The sequence below is a fragment of the Periplaneta americana genome, chromosome 14 (assembly GCF_040183065.1).
Source record: "Periplaneta americana isolate PAMFEO1 chromosome 14, P.americana_PAMFEO1_priV1, whole genome shotgun sequence".
In the NCBI taxonomy this organism is placed as follows: Eukaryota; Metazoa; Arthropoda; class Insecta; order Blattodea; family Blattidae; genus Periplaneta; species Periplaneta americana.
In genome coordinates, this window is record NC_091130.1 from 19913780 (window position 1) to 19938957 (window position 25178).

Here is a 25178-nt window from a genome sequence, read left to right on the forward strand (position 1 = left end):
AATTAATACATCTAGGTACATTATGTACTCAAATAAAATAAATTGGACCTATGAAATAAATCCGTCATTATCTGTAATGTCCATACTCTAGAGTTTCTTTATAATGAGAGTTGAGATGTTGACTCCAACAATAATTAAAATATGTAATGATTTGATAGCGTTGAAAATGGAAAAACAAAACTCCTATGAGAAGTAAAACCATATACCTATATTATATTATATACAAATATTAAACGAATTTGATACATAATTTTATATTATATTATTGTATAATATAATTATACATAAAATATAAAAAATTATTATTACAACTAGTTTGTCACTAAGAAATAAGGAAAAGCTGTTAACTTGAATTTATTTGAAGCAAAGCGTTACTTGATTATACAATAAGGTAGGCGATATTTGGATCCTGTGTCTCAACTCTATACTCAATTATTATCTTTACGTGTGCTCGATTACACTAACCTCTAGCGTTTGAAAATGGAACTAAACGCCGGCGCACAGAGAAACAAAAGACAGGAAAATTCGCTCAGTGTCCATTCTTTGTAATCCCTATTCGCTGAGGAAACCAGAGAATAGTGCAAGACCTTCACTAGGCTTCAGACAATGAAGAACATCACTTCGAAATTAGTCAGCCAGGTAATTTCCTAATGTTAATACAATACAGAAGTTTTAAAGTTAATCAGTGCTTATTTATTTCGGAAGATATGATGGAACCAAAATGTAAATATGTACCAGTACCAGTACCTACTCTCTTTCCAGCTAAAGATTGAAGTAAATGTAAATAAATGCACGTGGCATAATGGTTCCTAATTGGCTATTGGAAGCACAACGCCTCCAAACTCATGCTTGTCATCTTCTTCCTCATATTAAAATAGTTCCTTCTAAAATAATAACATGTATAATATACATGGAATATGAGTGAATTAAACATGCTTATAAGAACACTTTCTTACAATTTAAACATGTTTATATTAGTAGTTTCAGACATTGCGTGTTAAATCATTGTAACGTGTATTATGGCAACGCGCATGCGTAATAGGCATTAAATCCCTCCCAAGGTGACTTGCAGCTTCACAGAGCACATCAGCACAGCTGGTATAACACAGTGCGAGATCCAGTGTTGTCAACCTCAAATAAATTTCTGTAGAATTAAAGAAATTCTCCACTCTTCAAAGAAAAACATTTAATCACGAATCTACAGAAAATGAAAATCCACTATTCCCAGTAGAGAAATAATAAATATTAACCCTCTGTGAGCATTTTACGAGTTAGTTCAATGAATGTGTTGAAATGTCTGCAATATATCAGACGGTGGCTGCCCTGCGTGCTCACTTGCTGAAAATAATGCACCCTGGTGGCTGCTTTGGTAGCTAGCTTGCGATTGCAGAGTAATACATTTAGGTTTTGTTTACGTCTACTTCAATCTTTAGTTGGAAATAGAGTAGAGTCCTATCATTACTATATTATCATCTCATACTAAAAGGAGTTTCTGCAGTACTTACTTAATTTAATTCTTATATCCTACTGTAAAATTCTAAATTTAATTACTATACAAATGACATAGTTCTGAATATATACGATACTTCCTGTACAAATAAATAGTAAATACATATAAACAAGATAGTAGAGTAATGGTTTTCTCAGAAGGTTGTATGACCTGAAGTCGGTGGTATGGTTATCAGTTTACAAAAATCAACTTTGATTAACGACTCTTTATAAGGGCCCTTTCTTATTCAAAGCTGTGGATAATGCCAAGAACTGCCACATTACACAACAAAATATCCCTTGTGCTTCTGCTAACATTGAACTGAATATAAACTATGTTGCCTTGTACTTGTACAAACACTGTAAATACTGGCCTCTAGAGGAAAGCTGACCTGGAGAATTTTTACAAAATCTCTCTCTGTATTCAACATTCAGATACAGTGGAATAACTACTGCATAATTGTCAGTGGAAGTTCTGCAAACATGCCTGTTACATGGCAGCTACTATAAAAATTATGTTACATTCAAGTGTTGAAGATAATGTTACATGACTGGCAAAAAATATAAAATTCCAAAACAATGTGTAAACTGAGATTTCATGATTTCATAAAGATTCGGTTTGAGAATAAGATTTTGGATTTTATAACCCTGTGTTACAAACAGATTTCTCTGGCATTTCAAAATTATTTATCGGTTGTACGAGGCGTGTTCTTAAAGTAAGTTTAATTTTCAATTATAGCCGTCACATTGTTGCAGTCGTTATTTTGCACATGCGTGTTTTCTTCTTCAGTCCTCAGACAAGCTGTGCATGCAGTTTCAGAGCTTCAGTCCGTGTGTGTGGTTAGTTATGATCAGTTGAAATGTTTAAAGTGATCGAGCACCCCGCTGACTGTGAGATGCAGTCTGTTATCCGTTTCTTGAATGCGAGAAACATCAAACCAGCTGACATTCATCGTCAACTTTGTGAGGTGTATGGTGATGATGCCATTAGTGATGGAATGGTCAGGAGATGGGTTAGGAAGTTCAACAAGGGCCGCGTCTCTGTGCATGACGAGCAGCGTACCGGTCGGCCATCTTTGATCAATGACAATTTGGTGCGTGCTGTCGATGAAAAAATTCAGGAGGACAGGAACAAATTGACCATCCCCCCTACAGCCCGGATTTGGATCCGAGTGACTTTCATCTCTTCCTGCACCTCAAGGAGTTCCTTGGTGGTCAATATTTTGATGGCGACGACACCCAAAATCTCATCTCGAAATTTGGCTGGGAATAAATTGACCATCCCCCCTACAGCCTGGATTTGGCTCTGAGTGACTTTCATCTCTTCCTGCACCTCAAGAAGTTCCTCGGTGGTCAACAATTTGATGGCTATGATGAAGTGAAAACAGCAGTGCAGGAGTGGTTCGCATCGCAGGCAGGCGAATTCTACAATGAGGGGATAGAAAGACTTGTGCCACGACTCGATAAATGACTCAATAATGGTGGAGATTATGTTGACAAGTAATTAAAGTGTGGGGAATACACTGCAACAAAAATGGTTTGTAAATATCATCCCGTTTACTTACTACACCCTTTTGGAACTTACTTTAAGAACACGCCTCGTATAATCAAGGCCAAACCAACCAAGACCAGAAGGACTGCCTAATCTGTTGGCTAGTATAACAGATCCAAGAAAGTGTATGACTGTTCCAGTGTTTGACGTAACCTTAAATAGTTCTGAAAAGTCAGAGATCATATGCAACTGAAAAAATAAAAAAAAAAAAAAATCAATAGATTGATAACAAAACAAAGTCCTAAGGCATGAAAAGAGAAAATGATGGAAGATAATGATTGAACATTTGAACATTCAACAATAAAGTCAAGCTCTTTCCTATTTTTATTAAATTAAAGTGTAATCTAATAAGAAGCAACAATATTCTACCCTGCAACACGTTAAGCACTCTCAACATAATATTTTATAATGATTTTCAACTCATTAGATGTAATAAAGAATATATTGACATACTGAAAGATCAAGGACTTCACGAAGGAATGATGAAGAGGTGATGATAAAGAAATAGTGTAATATCATCAGAGAAAACGAGAAAATATTCCCCAATAACATATTTTTTAAACCATAAATTTCATTTGGTTTGAACCTGGGTTTCAGGTATGGAAAAATTTCAGTAGCAATTTTGTTAAATATTATAGGCACTTCAGCAAAACTTTGTCACATTTAATCTACTTCTGTGTCGTGATAGCGCAATCAGAAGAGTGACTGGCCACAGACTAAACAACTGAACTTCGATATTTTCCATATCTTCGGCCTTAAACAATAAGAGGCAAAGAATGGACAACAGCTATTTAAAAGACTTTGCAAAATACTTCTTTCAATAAACCAGATTTTAATGGCCATTTTTAAATTACAGGATAAAAGAACAATGGCAGAACAATAGTACAGAAGGATGGTCGTTTCTGGCCAGGTGAAGGACGTTGTACAATAGCTTGATGAACAGATGGTAAGCTTATGTTTGCTAGAAATTCTCAGATTTTCTAACAGTGCAGTGTTCAATGATCATGAACAGCATCAAACAAGCATTTGATAACAGAATGTGTTGTTGTTGACCAACCAACGCTATAATTAATCATAAGAAACAAAGCTTCATTAGAACAATTTTTTCTGAATTGAATGTTTTACAATTGATTCTTCTAGGACACAGTATATTAAAAAAAAGTTGTAAGTTCCATCAATTATACACGATACACCGTACACCATTTCGTCATTATTCCAGTCGCACACAATGCACAAACTGCGTACTTCTGCATTGTCTGTCTTCGTGTTCAGTCAACAGCATCAGTCTCTTCTATCAACGTCACAATAAATAATCCCACTCTCACTTCGCCGATCTTCACTTGTATCGTAGGTTTCCAGGACGTCAGCCAAGTGCTCATTGTCTCATGGCTTCTTGTGCTGGTTCGATTTCTTACGCTTGTGGGGTATCGGCTTCTTGGGTCCATGATCCTGCATGGAGCAGATTCCTGTTTCTCCAGATATTCCTCTATCTTCAGGTCATCCATGCTCTCAACTGCCATAGAATGCCAAAGTTTCTGGAACTCATTGTCTACAGGCAGAGCTGCTGTCTTGTTATTGTAGAAACAATCTTCTTCTTGTCAGTCGTCGCGAGATGTACATGATCTCATTCTGCAAAGCCTTGAGGGCTTTATCACAATATGGCAGAGATTCCTGAACGTCTTCCAACAGAATTCCTCCAATTATTATTTCATCCAACATTACGAAAAATGTCCCACTATTGACGATGGACAAGCCCATACTTAGCTCCAAATTGTTGAGTGTGTCTACAATGATGGCATGCTGAAAATACTAAAAAATCTAGTGAAAGCCTCAAAACACACATTATGGACAGTTTTTATTCAATAGTATTTGCTACAGACTCCCTAGCAAACAGCAGTGATCACTGGCCAAAATTAACCATCCCTGTTGTAAATGAAAATAATACAGAAAATCAGAGAATCACAGTTGCCATTATCAAAACCATCACAAGATCTACAAAGAATCGAACGTTGGCTTTGACTGGACTCTTTAAAATCTGTGATCCTTTGTCACGATTTGAGTCAGATCATGAATGTCAACCCTACAAAATGTGATATATTCAGTTTGGAATATTCATAGAATAAATATCACTAAATATAAATTACAACTGCCATTCAATAGCTCCAAAACTAGAATCTTAAAAAGCTATATGATTTTCCCTGTTTCGTAAAAGACAGCAGCACTTGGAACATTCCTTCTACAGCTCTAACTTGGGATCCAGTGATTTCCAATTCTTCAAGATCGGTACTTTAAGGGTAGAAACTGCTGTGATTTTGTTTCTGAGTAACACACAAACCTCTGCAAGGGGCTAAAAATGTTGATGTAAGAGTGGTATATGGCTAAATATTGAAAATGAAAGCATGCAGTTAACAGACACTCAAGTTCAAATGCTGGAAAGTTTACTTGGAATTTGTTATGAATAAGGACGATATTAAGTTACAATTTCATAGGACATTTCTGCTAACATACTATTAGTTTTATTTTATTTTAGTAGGTTATTTTACGACGCTTTATCAACAGCTTAGGTTATTTAGCGTCTGAATGAGATGAAGGTGATAATGCTGGTGAAATGAGTCCGGGGTCCAACACCGAAAGTTACCCAGCATTTGCTCATATTGGGTTGAGGGAAAACCCCGGACAAAACCAGGTAACTTGTCCCGACCGGGAATCGAACCCAGGCCACCTGGAACATACTATTAATCTTCTTCGTCTTTTGTACAATGTAAATTCATCTCCATGTGGTGTATCAGGGAAACATCTAAGATGACAAAATTATCTACAGCAAAACATGTTATTTCTGGAGGAAGATACTTGAATAAAACTGATCATATCAATTTTGATGTCAGTGAGGGATGCAAGAAGTAAGAGGAGAGCAGGGGAAGGAATGATGGAAATGACGAGAATATCTTTTTTAAGTTGGTTTTTAAAAACACTGTATCAACTACTAGATTATTTAGCATTGATGCAATTGTGATAGAGAAATGGTATTTGGCGAGATGAGGCCAAGAATTCGCTATAGATTACTGACATTCGTCTTGCAGTTTGGGAAACCTTGAGAACACCTGTAATCAGTCCAAGTGGAAATCGAACCCATGCCCGAGTGCAGCCCCAAATCAGCAGACAAATAAACCAGCCAAATGAGCTACGCCGGTAGCTATGAGAAATAATTCCACTATCATTTTGTGTATATCTCATCTCTGTTAACATAAATTTTTCTGGCCTGGAACACTTATTTAACTACTTATGCATATTAAGACAAAAGAAAGCTTAATAAATTTGACGAACTAAAAAAATGTCAAATTATAATTTTTAGCCAGTCATTGACATCTGTACTACAATGAATTTTGACGCTGAAAAATTAGCAAGACAAGATATTCAGTACAGACAAAATTAACCTGTAAAAACACTCACCAGGTCTTGGCTATCTTGAGAAAGCCTTCTCCTCAAGAGGCAATGGTTCAATTTGAAGAAATAACATTACATGATAAATATACACTCAGAACAACAACAAAACAAACTGACTGCCTCACTTAGCAATGCGCATGTTTGTGGCCGACACTGATTCTTTGGCAACATAAATTAAGCCCCCCTAACACAGAAGCAGCTTGGCTGCTCACAATAACAACTTATAATACTAAATACAACAGACTGTTGAGACAGGGTGACATTTGGCACGAATTTGTTACTGCTGTATTGTACAATGCTATTTGTTCTCGCACAGGCCATACTGCTTCCCATTATGGTTAGTCAACTTATAGTGGCAATGTTTAAACTTAAATAAATATAAACTGGAGTCACACAACGAAATGCACGATGTTTGTCTTGGCTTAAAACCGAGTTAAACTGGCTATCAGGCAAATAAAATATCAAAGAATTGTTTTAACCTGTAGAAACTCGCTAAAATGAAATTCTCGTCTGAACTGAAGACCATAATACATGAATAATGAACTTCTTTTTTTAAAACAGCTGAGACAGATGGACACCTGATTTGTGTCTTGTGTTAAAATTATTAATGTTGTGATTAGCACCAAATGTATCTAGGTTTTCAATGTAAAGCATCATCAGGGACACATGATAAGGTAAATATTTATAAATTTTGGAAAATATTTTTATACACTGTCCTTTTAAACCCTCCAGATATGGAAGGTAGCTGTGAATATATTGAATAAGCAGGCATGGACAGCCAATAAGGGGTGGTCCTTCAGGTTGGGTGTTGGGCAAAAGGCTAACAATTCATCACCGTAAAACAGCTTGTTACGAAATCCAACATAAGCCTCAGAATGGGACTCAATGTCTCTTAACTAGTACGAAATGGAAATATAAAAAGTGGAAATTTATCCTTTGAAGAGGTGGAAAAATTCGAATATCTTGGAGCAACAGTAACAAATATAAATGACACTATAGGAAATTAAATGCAGAATAAATATGGCAAATGCTTGTTATTATTCGGTTGAGAAGCTTTTGTCATCCAGTCTGCTCTCGAAAAAGCTGAAAGTTAGAATTTATAAAACAGTTATATTACCGGTTGTTCTGTATGGTTGTGAAACTTGGACTCTAACTTTGAGAGAGGAACAGAGGCTAAGGGTGTTCGAAAATAAGGTGCTTAGGAAAATATTTGGGGCTAAGCGGGATGAAGTTACAGGAGAATGGAGAAAGTTACACAACGCAGAGCTGCACGCATTGTATTCTTCACCTGACATAATTAGGAACATTAAATCCAGACGTTTGAGATGGACAGGGCATGTAGCACATATGGGCAAATTCAGAAATGCATGTACAATGTTAGTTGGGAGGCCGGAGGGAAAAAGATGTTTGGGGAGGCCGAGACGTAGATGGGAGGATAATATTAAAATGGATTTGAGGGAGGTGGAATATGATGGTAGAAACTGGATTAATCTTGCTCAGGATAGGAACCGATGGTGGGCTTATGTGAGGGCAGCAATGAATCTCTGGGTTCTCCAAAAGCCGTAAGTAATAATAATAATAATAATAATAATGAAACGCGACTTCCCAAAATAATGCTAAATTATAAGCCCAAAGGACGTAGAGATGTTGGGCGCCCAAGAACAAGATGGACTGATATTCCCTGAGGACGGAACAGGTCTGAAGGCCTAAACCTGAAAGATGATGATGATGATGATGATAATAATAATAATAATAATAATAATAATAATAATAATGGTGATGATCATCACTGTTTTGTGGTACACCATGGGCAATGTCAGATGCACGTTTATAAGAAATTATTCTGCATAACAAAGAGGCAACCCGTGAAATCTTGATTTAATATATTTGTCCTATTAGCATTAAAAAGTAATATTCAAGCCCTCTAGCGCCAATAAAATTCACAGAAAACATGTGTGGAGTCTAAGTATGGCCTGTGGGAAAATATGGTGCTTTCGTACCAATAAAAAGCTAATTGCTCGAGAATTCACCCCACCTCTACCTGAATCATTTGTGTATACCTGGAGAACTAAGTATTGGTTTGCAAGTGCTAGCACTTCACATCACAAGTTTACTGTGTTCTGAACTGACATGTGAAAGGAAACAATTCCAAACATAGAGAAGCAGAGCGCACATATAATCAACTGCCAAACAATCAGTACATTTACATCTCATTACAAAACAGCCAATTGCGGACGAAGCACACACTAAACTAAACGTAATGTTCCAGTTTCACGAATCTGCTTCTATTGTATTCAAAATTATTTCCTTCTGAAATAGTGTCAATAAATTTGGAACACCCTGTATACTGAAACAAACATTACATAAAGAAGGCTTTGTGCTGCTTAAGTCTTAATAATTTTCATATGTACATTTAGAAGTTCGGTAGCATATATTACTCTAACATACAGTTTGGTTATTTACATGTGTGTAATATGTACAAAATGACATCATCTCCCACACGACACGACATAACAAGTCTCTATTTTGTGACAACGTTAAATATCTATTTCTAGTAAATTGGTGCGTCTATTATATAAAATCAAATATGTATATATTTGCCACGAGATAAATTAACTTCCTGATACTGCAGTAGTGAGGCAAAGGATTCTACACGTGCCAACTGAAAAGAAAGAAGAGCACTGCCAACAAATATTACAAAAGAAGAGAAACAGACACAAGCATAAATATACAAATAATATGATTACTTTTGTTCTTCTCAATTTGTGCAAACTCTTAACGTTCACTCTCTCTTCTATCTATATTATCCACAATCTAGGAAATATGTTACCTTTGAGCATGAGAACCTACTGAATCAAGTTTCATTCATCTGGCCATTCACGTCAAGACAAAGCATATGTAGGTTGATCAGACTCGAGTGCTCATGTGACAGTTTGCTTTTGATTTCTCATTAAAGAAGCTACTAAGTTTGTTACTGAAGTAGCAGACAGCCATGTCTTCATTTTCAGTCAGTCTTTGAGATATAAATGATCAGCAAATGATGTTCAGAAATTTAAAAACTTCAAAATGAGTATTCTGTGTTACACTGACTTCAGTTTTGTCTGTGCAGGTGTCTTTAATGAATTAAAGATAAAAATTTAAGATTTCAATTTTGAAAGTCGTTTTGACAACATTGTTCCTCTGGAATAACTACATCAATGCAGACCTTACATCCAAGGAAACAAGCAGATCTTGATCGAAGTTCAAAGAGATGGAATTAATAATCGATTTGCGGTTCATTTTTTTGCCTTAAACCAGCGTTTCTCGAACTACGGTCCGTGGACCACCTGTGGTCCTCGAGGTCTGCCCTTGTGGTCCTTCAAAAAAAGACAGAAGAAAAAATAAAATTCAAACGAATTCCGTATTGTACTATAGCTGAAAATCTCAGAGTTTGTAAATGACACATAGCAATCGCCTTTCACTTTTTCTCCCAGTACTGACATTTTATGAATTTATTTACCCTACCCCCCTACTGTATTGACTTCCCACTCTACTCTCAGCAACAAAAGAGGGATTTAAAGCACTATGAAAGTGGTGTTTCTCGCTATCTTTTCCCTGCACATCGGCGCCGTGCCTGTAACCCAGCTAGGGACTACCCAAATTCATAACAGAGGACCAAAGTACCGAACCTTTTCATGTATTTATAAATTTCTTAATAATTTGGCGACACCCAGTCTGCACACTGAAATGATCACGTACTGTACGTCGTACACCGATAATAGAATATGCAAAATTGCATCTTTACTTGTTGAAAATCGGGCATGTTTCTGCAATAATTTTTTTTATTTCTGTTTTTACAGATGATGATATAAGAAATTTTCTTCTATTGACATTAACTTAATTACTTAATACTAATATAAAATTAATTGAATTAAATTAATTTTAATTAATTATTTCTACATCGAAATGTAAGTATACTGGTATTAAAATATGCTACATAAATGATAACAAGAGTATGGTGGTCCGCGGGACTATTCCGACTTCAAAAAGTGGTCCCCACTTCAGAAAAGTTTGAGAAACGCTACCTTAAACCATTCAAGACACAATTCCATACAATTCATATTGTCTATTTTAAGCTCAAATTCGCATTCATTACCATACGAACAAATAATGAGAAAATGCATATTTTGTTTCAATCAAGCTTTTCTTGAACTGCCCAAAATGTAGAAAGTTGAGCACCAATGCTTTCTTAACATTGGTGCTGCAGGGTTATGTGTGGTCTGCACCACTTTTTGCTTACTTCCTCAAAGGGGAGAGAATAGTAATACTCATGGGAGGCCAAATGGGTTACAAAGCCATTCCCGTACATTTTCCTGAATCTAATTTCCCGAATGACCTTTACCAAATCCAATTTCCTATATAGTCACTTTCCCGAACACCATTTTCCCCCGAATGACATTTTGGAAGTATACTTGAAATCTAAAATACACAAAGGCAATAGTTATTGGGATTGTAGAAGACTACAATCATGCCACTTCCATAGAAAAGCTGAAATTTATCTGTAAATTTTAAAGTGAAAGTTCATCATGGAAGGCGGCCCCAAATTTGTCTGTAAAAATTACTTTTGGAGACTTACATATACAGTACTTGAAATCTAAAAAACACAAATAAATAAATTTCTAAATTATAGACATCAGCTCAAAGAATTTTGAGTGACCACAAGGGTCCTGAATACAATAAACATGTACAATATAATGTGATGTGATACATTAAAGAAAAAAGAAAGTTAATTGTTGAAGGCAAATATAAGTTGATTAATTGAAATAGAGATGATGATGTAATATTTGAAAAGAATCCTTGATAATATTTATAAGGACAGACATTACATAATCAAAAGGAATGTGAAGTACCTTAAGATAATTCCACGTGAATTTTATGATTGAACCTCTACTGCCAAACAGCAAACCAATGACGGACCATTGTTTAAGAGGGACGTTGTACTTTTGAGAAAGATACGGCAGACAAGGTTCATATATGGACTTCTTCTCAATATCAACTTCGGTGGCCTGATTTAGGTTTCTTTCGAAACGGATAGTAGGGTCAAGAACAAGAGCCCGTTTTAAGCATCCGTTGATAGCAATAATGTCTGCCCGTCTAAAAGAACCATCTGATGATACACAATGTACTTCCTCATGAATCTCCCAATTTAATGTTTTTAACGATATCGCCAAAGCATGTCGTACACGATGATGTCTAGCATTGATCAGCAGCTAGCCTTTGGGGCATTGTCCAAGTGTTTCAAGCTCACTACTTATTGGCACTGTAGAAGACTAGGTCAGAAAGTCTACAAATGAAATAAGAAAATGATTTTAAACAACTGCACGAAAAAAATTAGTGAAAATCATACAAACACTTGGAGAAGTCAGTGTAAGACCCAGAACTGAAATGGATGCCTTGTACATGAAGCGCACATTGCCACATTGCTTAGTAAAATAAACTAACAATCCATAATCAAAAACAAGCATTTGAAGCAACTAGTATTTATGCATTTGCAAATGTAAATAAAGCTATTAAACATATTTTCATAGCTGCTCAATGGTTATGACCTCACAATGAAAAAAATAGTACTACCCATAATACAATATTAATGTCATCTTCCACTTGTGGAAGCTTTATTACATCGATGTAAATGCCTTTATTGCATGTACGTGTATTTTATGCAGAGTAATCAAAAAGGAACTTTGGGAATTCATTCTTTAATTATAATTTTCATAGAGGATCTAAGAACGTAGAAACTGTCCAAATTCAATTGTTACGTAGAATCAAATAGGTGCACCATTTATAATTTTACAAACATCAAAATGGTTAGCCTATGTGATTATACGGCTTTTTTTTTTACAATAATAGATGTGTTTTCTATCTAAGAATTGCTAATACGTATATCTGTACTCAACAGTTACCAAAAGTCAAAAATATAAGTCAGTCATAAAATGCAACATAACAATATAACAAAAGAATCTACAACTAAAACTATGCTTTGTATTATGAAAGATAAATGGCAGCTGTCAAGCTAGCAGGGTAGCTGATATGGGAACATAAACAGGCCTTGCAATATTTAATTTTATCAGTATTGCCAACACATTATTCATGCCATGAATTGCAACTTCCTCTCTCAGCATCATTTTGTGGCTACTTTTTCTGTTTAGTCTGGAACTCGATCATCAACATTTCTTCATTAGTATCCATGATTAATAAGTCAATTTATTATTTATTACATAAATAATTCTGGATGTCAACCAGACCTTTAACTCGTTACTCAAAAATACATCAGAAACTGGTTTTCAGTATGTTTAGCATTCTACCTGGCTGAAATTAAAGGTGGAAAAATCATGTGACTAACTTGTGCAAAATTCAAAGGCAGCAACTTAAAATTAAGTTGGAAGAGGAGGCAAGAGAACTGCAACAGGCAGCTCAATTTAAAAGCAGGCCTGCCACGGTGATAAAAATGAAACTGTTTGAACCAAAGAAGTCAGACCAGACTTTGACAGATATAACATCTGTTGAACTGAACACGAAGAGAAGGGCGAAAGAGTGAGAGGTATTTAAAATGGAGCAAGCAGATTATAGAAATGAGAAGGAAGAAGAAGAAAAGGAGAGAGAAATGGAAGAAATAGCAAGACTTGGGAAGGAAGCTGTACATAAAGCAAACATAATTTGACGGTGCAAGCAACTTGATATTTTAAGTTCTAACAAACTTATCACTGATCCCACAGCACTTCCTTCACAAATCGGTCAAAACGATGCTGCAGTTTTCTGCCTTCTCCCCTTGTTATATATCTGTATCCTCAATACACGTTTTCCACTTCGAAAAGACCATAAAACTGAATTGTTGCCTTTATAACTTTACCTGCATAATGCATATTAGTCTACAACAGTATAATATTACCCCTACTCTCAAATCAGCTGTAACAGACAATACAGCTAAAATTAAACTTCTCGCTAACATCCCAATTTGCAGATCTTCTCTGCATGCACATCATTTCTCGTTCTAAGTAGAAAATTTCGAGGTCTTGACTTCTTCAAGAATTTAGATGAACTCCTCTTCAAATCCGGTGATAGAAATCTTGTGTTGAGCACCTATTGAAAGGCTACAGGCATGATCTCTTCTCTGTAGAAGTCTTCAAATTCAGGAACTCCTGCAGTATACTAATAGCTCACAAAATACATTATAGTTTACAATTTCGGACAGTCTCTACATAGTCAAGAATTTTGACAGCATTATTGGTAATATCAGAATATTGTCAATAATACTAAATGTCTAAGATCAATATTGACACTTTTTTTTTTTACATACTGACTGACTCCTTGTACGATCTTTCTGTAATTCTGCTAGTCTGGCAGCTTGACGAATTTCATTCCTGAGATGGGGGACACATTTAAGATAGAATTCATTTTCCTCTATGGTACAATGAATTTAGTGTGGAGCCTGTTCATTCAGGAACAGCATTTTTTACGTCCCAGAAATCCATGACTTTACTTCCTTTCTCAAGGAAGTCATACTAATTATTTTCAACATTTTCTTTTTAAGAATACAGTAACCATTGAACCACTGACGATAAAAGTACTCAGTAGTAGTTTTAATTTTAAAATTTCACGGAATACTGGAGTTCCTTTTCAACGACTCTGCATTTAAATTCAGTAACAAGCAATTGTATAATTTTATAAATTCCTAACAACAATTTGCTGACGGCCAGACGAATAAGACTGTAGATATGTGGATGAATGTGAAACAGCCTGTCAGCTGGTAGGCCGCTAAATGTGACTGGTGGGGCTTCACGTCTGGGCTGAGCCGTACGTCCCCGCTGGTGGGCGGTATGGCTTTGGTAACGTAAGTAGCTGAAGACTATTGAATGCGTACTTGCGAACACCTGTATTTTTATAGGTGTTCTCTCTGCGGCAACCCTCACTGCAAAACATAAGAAAAAGCATCACTCAACATAACAGATAAGCGATAACATTTTAGCCAATATTAATAAGATTCAATGCAAATCTTAAGGCTGGTTCACAATAAACCAGAAACGAGAATCAGAACGAAAACGGTAAAATTGTTAAAATGTGTATATTTAAATGTGAGCATTCACAATTAACGAAAAGCTTGCCAGAGCCTGGGATCGGGAATGGAGAGTTGGCCAAGTTTCAAATTTGGCGTTCACGTTTCCGATCACAGCCCACTACATTCATTCTATTGCCATCTAAAAGCTACTTTGTCGTCGTATATTTTGTAGCAAGAAGACCGTGACATAACCTATGCATTATTTTGTTCCATCATGGAGCAAGTTTTATTTGATGAGATTCTAATATTGAGTGTTGAGGAAAATCCTCACGTTTACGATAAGCGGCGCGCCTTGTATAAAGATGAGAAAATGAAGGAGAATACGTGGCTTTCAATAGCTGCGTCTTTGAACACCGATCGGAAGCAAATCATATTTTATTACTGTATTGGTTGTATTACACACTACTTATTCATGCTTCAATTCAATAACTACTGTTGTGTTCATTTTTGTTCTATTACAAATGTTTCTTCTCTAATTATTTTACGTTATGGTAGACTTAAAAAAAGGTTGTGATAATATAGATGCATGGGCATATTTATAGTACCGTACCTAATGAAAAGTTTCAGTTGAAATTTCGAAGTTGGTTAACCTGTGTTTATGTTGGCTGCCTTGAACTCATGAGAAAACGCCATTGGTCAATTATACACAAATAACATCAGAATGTATAATATCGACTTTACATATTGTTATTGACATACATATTGATATGCATAGTCGTCTACGTTCTCGGTTTATTGTGAATCAAAAATTTTCATATTCACGTCGTTTGCTTCTCGTTTTCATTCTGGTTCTCGTTCCCGGTTTATTGTGAACCAGCCTTTATTGTTGTAGCCTTAGAACTAACGTTACATTATACAGTGCAGTCGTGTCATGCTTGATGTTGGTTGCTTGGCGATTGTCAGCCCACTCTGAGGTCTCTGGATATAAGGGAGAAACTGAGTCGGGGTCTGGTAGAATTCCTGGGTAGCTCAGTTGATAGAGCCTTGGTGCGTTTAGCCAAAGGTCCCGGGTTCGATACACGGCCCCAGAACAATTTTTCCCTTGAAATTAGTCAAGTTTCTCCTTTTTCCACACCATTTTCACATGGAATCATCAATAACAGACGTCACTTGAAACGGAGCTTCTGGGCTAAGATGCCGTGGTCTACTGGTGCAGATGTTCCCAGACGTTTCGTCTACTGCTGCAGCAGACATCTTCAGTGGTTAGGTGTCCTTTTTATTTTTATTTTATTGGGTTATTTTACGACGCTGTATCAACATCTAGGTTATTTAGCATCTGAATGATATGAAGGTGATAATGCCGGTGAAATGAGTCCGGGGTCCAGCATCCTCAACCAGGTAACTTGCCCCGACCGGGATTCGAACCCGGGCCACCTGGTTTCGCAGCCAGACGTGCTGACCGTTACTCCACAGGTATGGACTGGATAGGTGTCCTAGGTCGAAGTCTTCTGCTAAGGGTACCTGTAGCAACTGATAACCTGAGTGGTTGCTTGTCCTTATTTATTTATTTTTTTTATCCAATGCCACCAGGTTGTCTTTTCGACATTTCTGGTCTTCTCTCCTGGCTGTGGCTTAATTGTAACCCACTTCTGAGGTTGGGGCACCTGGAAGGCGGAGTTACATTACCCCGATGCTGCATAGAAATGGAATATATCAGTCCCCTAACTGCCCATTGTGCAACTCAAACCAAGAAATGGATTCGGAACAGCTCAAAATCTGTGCTTCAGTGGCTAGTCATAATATCTTTGAAAAATATTGGAGTGCAAGAGGTCAAATGACTTTATTGTCAAATGCCTGGCATTAGAAAACAACAACAACATTACCCCGATGATGTGATAGGATGATTATGATAATGTAGTGCCAGGAGAGGTCTTAAATCTGAACTTAACCTAAATTCCAGACCATGGACGAACACAGGAATAATCCCCTTTAAGGAAAAATTCCTGTGCTCTAACCGGGAATCGAACCCGAGACCTCATGAACTATAGCCAAAAGCTCTGACCACTAGACCATGAGGCTGTTCTTGTCCTTATTTATAGAGCCGGGGATTGGCCTTGGTGTTCCGTTGTCGCGTTGGTCCGCACTCGGATCTAGCAGGTTTGGACTGCCGCGACAACGAAACGCCATGACCAGTCCAAGGCCACAGTGATCCAACAGGTGCAGACTGCTGCGACAACGGAACACCAAGGCCAATCCCCGGCTCTATAAATAAGGACAAGCAACCAGTCAGGTTATCAGTTGCTACAAGTACCCCTAGCAGGAGACTTCGACCTAGGATACCTAACCACTGAAGATGTCTGCCGCAGTAGTAGACAAAATGTCTGGGGACATCTGCACCAGTAGACCATGGCATCTTAGCCCAGAAGCTCCGTTTCAACTAGACACTGGCCGTGAAAGCCTGCATGCTAAGAATAGACGTCACTTGTAGATGTTTTTTCAGTATCCTTACTACTACTACGTGCACTCTATTAACTGAATTACAGAAAGGATAAACTGAGTGAATGACTGGGACACAACTCGTTCTTACCTCCTCATACAGTCAAGTGGCCGCTGAATCTCGTGCTCTGCTAAGCCATACTCTGCCACCAAGATATGACACTGCTCCAGGGTCACAGACATCCCTGTTCTGTCCTTGGCACTTTTACAGCTGGTGAAGCGTAATCCTGCACAAATCAAAGAATGAAGACAAAATGAGATCCACTGTAGTGCGACATGATGCTGGAAGGCTTTGCAACTTGATTTTCAGCACATTTCAGTCTTACTCCAACAGCCACGAGGTTTTCCACACAATAGGCATGGAAATATTGGATACAAGGGTTATGTATATACATGAATATCAAATAATAGTACATTATGCAACGAGCCTATAATGGTAGTAATTAAGACGCGAGTATGTTTATGAAACGAGCGCAAACGAGTTTCATAATCTTCATACGAGCGTCTTAATTACCATTATAGTCAAGTTTCATACGACTTTTTATGCTCGACCATATTTCTAACTTGAAATTATTCATAAGTATTCATGTTATTCTTATCTGACTGAGGAGTGGAACTGACCTTGTGCAATACCTCGTAAATTGTGAAATGTGCGCTGACGCGAAAGTATTGATTTTTTCCGAGAAAAAGATGTCGATATTGACCTTGACATTGAAAAACGAGATGACAAATTGAATTTATTTGAATATTATTTACAATTAACGCTAATTATTATAGTAACAGAACTGACTTTATTTCAAATATAGGTGATTTATTGATTTATTGTTGTCTTTCGATTGCATATCCGAGAATAATCGATACTTGCACTTTCATATTGCTACAATGGTATTTTCTGATTGGTGGAACACCTGAACTTTAATGAATAGGTGTACTTTAATGAGGTCCATTAAATGGCTGCTACCAGGTGTATAATTACTACATTTCGGCATGGTCGAGCATTAAATACACTACAATGTTAAACTATATACGGTATTATATTTTATTGCTTTAATACTAGTATAGACGTTTCACACAAAAACTGGGATTTCCTTAAATTTTTAGTAAACTTTCCTTCCTGCAGGAGTGATAGTAACACTTTCCGCATGCGTTTGTTTATTACACAGTGTATCAAGAGTGCTATCCAACTGTGTAAAAACGATACACACAACTACAGTGTTACATGTTGCAAATTATTGAGAAAATTCTTGCAAGATGCAGAAAGGGTACATCAACTGTATAATTATATGCCTTTTCTTCAATGCAGGGAAATTCTGTATGGTCAAACTGTGTGGTAACACTGATAATTAGCAGCTGTTTGGAGCTATTTCCTTTCTTTTGTTTTAAGACTAAAAACTATGTTCTGAGAAGAAGAAATGAAGGGTAAAGATAACAGAACAGTGATAATTATTAAAAAAAAATGTTACAAAAAAAATCCCAATTTGGTATCTAATGTTGAGCAGTTGACGATGTCATTTGGTCTCTTGCACTCAAATATTCAGCAGAAAGACTGGAAAACTGAGTAAAAGTTTGAAAATGAAGATGATCTTGATCCATATCTTCATTAAGATTACAGAAAGGGCATGTAGGAGATTCTATAATACCACTTTTGTGTAAATATTTATTGAAGCACTCATGACCTGTAAGTTTAGTAATCTCAAAGTTGTCACCATAGATTTTCGTGTAAGTTCAATTATTAAATTTGGTGTAATGCATAATATCACCCTTATTTCTAGAAACATTTCATTTTTTTATTACTGCTCTTATTATTTCTTTAATAGACACAGGTATAGATGACTCTGGAATAATTTGCTACCCTTTCTTGGCCAAGAAATCGCCTGGTTCATTGAAATAAAAGAGTTGTGAAGAAGAAGAAGAAGAAGAAGAAGAAGAAGAATATACGAAAAGAAAGAAAAATAATAAAAAGAAAAACGAGTAGGAAAACCACTTTTCAATGTTGTCTTTCTCACAGAAAATGTTACAAAAATTATTCTAAAAATAATTTATAATTAAAACTATTTAAATAAAAAAAAAAAAGGGTAAAGGTATTCCGTAACATGCCATGAAGGCACTTGGGGGGCATGGAGGTAGAGCCCCATGCTTTCCATGACCTCGGCACTAGAATGAGGTGGTGTGGTCGGCACCACGCTCTGACTGCCTTTTACCCCCGGGAAGGGCCCGGTACTCAATTTTATAGGAGGCTGAGTGAACCTCGGGGCCGTTCTGAAAGAAAAAATCCTGTCACCACCTGGGATCGAACCCCGGACCTTCCAGTCCGTAGCCAGCTGCTCTACCAACTGAGCTACCCGGCCCTAAATAAATATATAATATTAAAAATAATACTGTTTGTTGTTTAGTCAATTGTCCGAGGACAAGTCTGAACTTCACAAGTGACACTATGATACAATAAATTCCCTCTGTTCATAACTACTGACTATTGACGACAGAATGGATCTTAGAAATTGGAAGAGTGTGCTAATGTCTGATGTAATTGAACAAGTGCACAGATACTGATTTAGTTCTGTATCGTAATTTTCTTACCTTTCATTCTGCGACAAATCCGCGAAGACAGATGTAACACATCAACATTTTTACTCTGTTTGGTGTGCACAGCCTGTCTTAGACTCTCTACGAGCTCAGCTAGAGAGGGCTGCATGGGTGCGCAGGCAGGTCCTAAACAGACATAATTACATCACAGGACAGTGAGATTAACGTGGAAACGAAAACACTCTGTAGTACAAGTAACTGAACAACTGAAAATCGAACACAGATCATAAAAAAATGTTCAAAAAAAATTTTTTTGAAGCCCATTTACATTAAGATGCGTCATTGGCATTTAGGTATTACCATGATTTCCGATCAAATAATGATTATTCTTTCTGCAACGAAAATAAAATTGATGGCCAATCAAACCCTCCTTAATTGCTGATCATATCTGATCAGTCTTTTTGCAACCGGGCCTATGGATTTTATAATGCTTTACAATCCATCATCCTCAGTGGAGTTCAAACCCACATACCACAGACCCAGTATTGTATTGTATTGTATTTATTAACATTCCATGGTATTCATATATTGCTTTACAGCTAGAATATGGAACAAGTCAAAAAACTTAATACTATTATAAAGTCTTAATTTATAGTCACAGTCTAGATGAAATATATACAGATGAGATTTACAATATAGTCTACTAGTACAACACAAAGTTTTAGTATCAATTTCATGAAACGTTATTGAATGTCATGAATTCACCTACAGAATAGAAGGTGTGAGAAATTAGGTACTTCTTTAATTTGGTCCTAAATAATCTTATGTTTTGAGTTTCATTTTCTATATCGATAGGGAGGCTATTAAAAATGTTTACTGCCATATAACGCACTCCTTTTTGATAGAACAATAGACTTGCCGATGGAATATGAAAGTAATTTTTTTGACGTGTATTTATGCTATGAACTGCTGAATTAGTTACAAAGTTTTCACGATTACATACGACAAAGATTATTAATGAAGGCTACTGACAAGCCATGGGCATTATTTGTAGTTTTTTGAAAATAGTCCTACACGATTCCCTAGATTTGGCACCTTCCATTATTCTAATTACTCTTTTTTGTAATAGAAATATACTGTTACTATCTGTGGAATTTCCCCAGAATATTATTCCAAAACTCATTACCGAGTGGAAGTATGCAAAGTATATTGTTTTTAAGGTATTGATATTTACTATCTTTTGCATAGATCTAATAGCAAAACAAGCTGAATTTAGTTTGGCGGTAATTTCTTTAATATGATTTTTCCAATTTAACACATTATCGATTTTTAAGCCAAGAAATTTGGTTGTTATTGTTTCTAATAGGGATCTATTGTTAATTATTGCTAGAAATTTGGGACGTTGAATTTGCACAGGATTTAAATTGAATTATGTTAGTTTTGTTACAATTTAGTACCAATTTATTGACTGAGAACCAGTCACATATTTTGAAGAGAATTTCCTCTGTTGAAGATTGGAATGTGTTGGAGTTACTGGCTGTAATTACTATACTTGTGTCATCTGCAAATAATATGGGATGACCTACATCTTTTATTAGGGGGGGCAAGATCATTTATAAACACTACAAGCATGCTAACAACCATGAACGCACCTCTCTGTCCTGGAGGTTCTGACGGAAGGTGCAGTTTGCGGAAGCGATAATAGTACTCGTTCACTCTCTCGAAGTTGTCCAGATTGCTCTTGTCCTGCGGTCTGGTGTTGCCCAGACTCTCAGCCAGAGTTGCCATCTCGTTGATGCCCACATTGAAGAAGACAGGTGTGACAATGAACGACGTTGGTGAAGGTGAAAGAGGCAACATTGAGTGCACTGCATCGGGCACAGGCAGCAGAACAGTCAGTGCTGAACGTGAGCCAACAACACGGGGAATCGGGTGTTGCTGAGGTGCGCCAGATGGAGAAGACCTACAAAGAAAATTAAAATGTAGATATCGTCATTTCTCACCAAAAGTAGGTTGGTTGATCAGTTTTCAGTGTCAAGTAGCTGATAAAGTCATTAACTTTTCCAGAATGGTTCTGGCTCTTATTAATAAATAATAATGTTTGAAGATATATTCAAACATACTTACTTATTGGCTTTTAAGGAACCCGTAGGTTCATTACCGCCCTCACATAAGCCCGCCATTGGTCCCTATCCTGAGCAAGATTAATCCAGTCTCTACCATCATATCCTACCTCCCTCAAATCCATTTTAATATTATCTTCCCATCTACGTCTCGGCCTCCCCAAAGGTCTTTTCCCTCCGGCCTCCCAACTAACACTCTATATGCATTTCTGGATTCGCCCATACGTGCTACATGTCCTGCCCATCTCAAATGTCTGGATTTTATGTTTCTAATTATGTCAGGTGAAGTATACAATGCGTGCAGCTCTGCGTTGTGTAACTTTCTCCATTCTCCTGTAACTTCATCCCTCTTAGCCCCAAATATTTTCCTAAGAACCTTATTCTCAAATACCCTTAATCTCTGTTCCTCTCTCAAAGTGAGAGTCCAAGTTTCACAACCATACAGAACAACCGGTAATATAATTGTTTTATAAATTCTAACTTTCAGACTTTTTGACAGAAGACTAGATGACAAAAGCTTCTCAAACGAATAATAATAGGCATTTCCCATATTTATTCTGTGTTTAATTTCCTCCCGAGTGTCATTTAGATTTGTTACTGTTGCTCCAAGATATTTGAATTTTTCCACCTCTTCGAAGGATAAATCTCCAATTTTTATAGTTCCATTTCATACAATATTCTGGTCACGAGACATAATCATATACTTATATTCAAACATTTTTAACTAAAATAGGTTTGGAATGATTGAGGTCGTCTATTGCTTATCTTATAATGTAATATTAATGTATTATAATTTGATGAACGTTTTCGGCATATTTATGCCATCTTCAGATCTTAAAAATGTTGTCTATATACATGCTTAATATTATGCCACATTGGTTGAATGCAATACATAACTAACAAACAACGAAAACATAATTACACTATTTTTACGATGAACTGTTGATTGTACAATGTCACTTCATAATATGTTAAAACACGAACACTAGATGAATGGAACAGATTAAAACAGATCTATAAAACATGAGCATTAGCAGATAACACTTGATAAAATTCATACAAGACCAGTATCGTCATTCACTTTGTTAACATGATCTGATAAAACAAATAAAACAATTAGATATCTGTGCTTGTGGTGAATTATGTTGTGAAGTTTTCTGGTGTTAACAGTCAAATTGGAGTACTATGATGTTAATATTAGATATGAGCTTGCTATGGACTATAATAACAGTTTTTCAAGTTGTCACTTCTCGAAGTTCAGTTAGCCGGACATGGTGCAATAGCTGGTGTTGTTATGATGGTGTGTTCATTCCGGTGGCTCTGGTAACAGATTTAAATTCCGCAAGTCAAAGCATGCACTTCACTTTTTGTGTGGTGTCCACATTTTACATTCAATCAGAGTGATTAATGTTGACTGTTAGCAATTCGTAACATAAATCACAATGATAAATCATATCGTTTTTGTTTTCTTCAATTTTCTTGCTTTGTTGTATAGATTTCTAGTATTGTTGTTATAAAAATAAAATCTTGGTGAGTTTTCTGCATCCTGTGGCATATACGAATATAATAATAAAATTTCCTTCTGTTAATAAATGATAAACAATTATTTCTTGATACGTCTAGTCCGGACACAGTGTATATTGGTGGCACGAAATTGGAACATTTTACTGTTCTGTGATGAAAAATATAACAAAATGGTGCATTCTGGCAGAAAAAAAAAAGGACTGGTTACACATAAAAAGCCTTTACAATTGTTATTATGCTCAAATATTTTTATCAAGATGAGAATTTTGAGAATGGAGTAAACCTCAAATGCTAGAAACCATATTTATGATTCTTCAGTGACCTTAGCCAGGACTGATATTTTGATTTTTGGTTCTGGAGAAAAGCCAAATGACCACAAGAACAACTTGGTATCCCATTTTAAGATAAGTCAGCATTATAACCACTGTGGAATAATGACAGCTTGTCCTGCACTTACTTGGAGTTGCTACTTGCACATCGAGTCAGTGTGAAAGTGACAGTCAGCAAGTCCTCCACAGCGACAGCCATGTCTCCCCACATGTCAATCTCATCGCCATAGTAACTAAGGAGCCCTTCAAACGAAACGAGGGGCCCCAGAGTGGTCAGCACCATGAGGAAAGTGGGATCTGGCTTCTGGCACCACAGCTTGGCCATCAGCCCCGTCACCAGCGATGTCAGCTGACAAAACAAAATTAGCATTACTTATACTTCCTGCTGGCAAATACTGGAGTTAAATGACAGCTGTGAGCAGTAGAGATGGGCGATTGGCACTTACGATAGTATCAATAGTACTATCGACTATTATTCCTACTATCAATATTCCTATCGATAGTTATAATCAAAACTATTGATAGTGATTACAATCTATTTTGTTAATTGGTTATAAACTGAATACATAGATAAATATATAATAAGATGCGAAACTACGGTCAGCACCATCTGGCGGCAGGAGGCTCAAATAAAATGATCAGCGCCCAATGTCGTAGGTGGTGAACATTAGAACTATGTGTTGGGTACATTACCCAGAGTTCTCTATTTATCCGTTCGAGATATTGCTCGAGGAGACAAGATGGCAGACAGAAACTTGCTAATAAGTGAAAATAAAGTGATACTACATATGTGTATAAGCAGTGTATGTTAAACAGTGATGTTTATGGACGTTGTAAAAATAGTGTTGTTGAATATATTGTAAAGTAAAAGTAATATAATAAATTTAACTATCTAAGTAGTTCTTGCAGACTTTTCCATTGCGCTGTACAATAAATACCCAAAGAATACAATCCCAATTATCTAACCTTTTGCTTTATTTTTTGTCTCTGTCTGGCTATATTTTAATTGGGTAGTGTAAAATAGATCGTCTCTCTTATCTTCCTGTTGGCTCCGGTAAGAATTTTCAGTAGAAGATGCTGTGAGGAATAAAAATGTAGGCCTAAATGTTTTATTTTAAATTGGCTTAGTTTTGAATATCGATGAGGGTGGGAGGGAATACTTTCTGCACAGTTTAACATTTTCGTCACCAGGTGCGCTGCTAAATGCATGGAGAAATTAGTTACTCTTTTCGCTACTTGGTGTGCTGCTAGATGTAATAACACCCCTCCTCCCAACAGGTGGCAGCAAGATAAATTTCTACAACAGCGCCTCTAGTATGTGTTACGGGAAACTCAGCAAGTTTCGCATCCTATTATATATTCATCCATGCTGAATATATGTCTGAATTTATGTCTAAACACATAGTACTGAACTATTAATTTAATAGTATATAAACATGTGACCACTGTCCCAAGGATAGCCTACGTTTCCTATTAAAATAAGCATTTCCACTCTGTTGGGATGCAGACGGTTTCACCTTTCATTGATTAAGCTTTCAGTTTTGGATAACAGTTTTTCAGAGGGAACTGAAGATTCCAGTGAATATAGATACTTCCTGACCAAATTACTTAGTTGTGGGTGAATGGTGTATGATAAAAGGAACGGATAAGTGGAAACAAAATACAGT

At 36.5% G+C, this 25178-nt stretch overlaps 1 protein-coding gene across 6 annotated transcripts in view; it reads right to left on the minus strand.

Annotated features, from left to right (window-relative positions):
* Positions 1–25178, minus strand: part of LOC138713191 (inositol polyphosphate-4-phosphatase type I A) — a 112662-nt gene that overhangs the window by 20572 nt on the left and 66912 nt on the right. For all 6 annotated transcript variants that reach the window (XM_069845088.1, XM_069845084.1, XM_069845083.1 and 3 more), the window contains 5 exons: positions 23640–23860; positions 21188–21498; positions 19590–19721; positions 17104–17239; positions 1–14429 (listed from right to left, as the gene is read on the minus strand). The exon at positions 1–14429 is cut by the window's left edge and continues 20572 nt beyond it. In XM_069845088.1, the coding sequence (XP_069701189.1) occupies positions 14297–14429; positions 17104–17239; positions 19590–19721; positions 21188–21498; positions 23640–23860 (933 nt within the window). In that variant the 3' untranslated portion in view covers positions 1–14296. The remainder of the gene's footprint in view (positions 14430–17103; positions 17240–19589; positions 19722–21187; positions 21499–23639; positions 23861–25178) is intronic.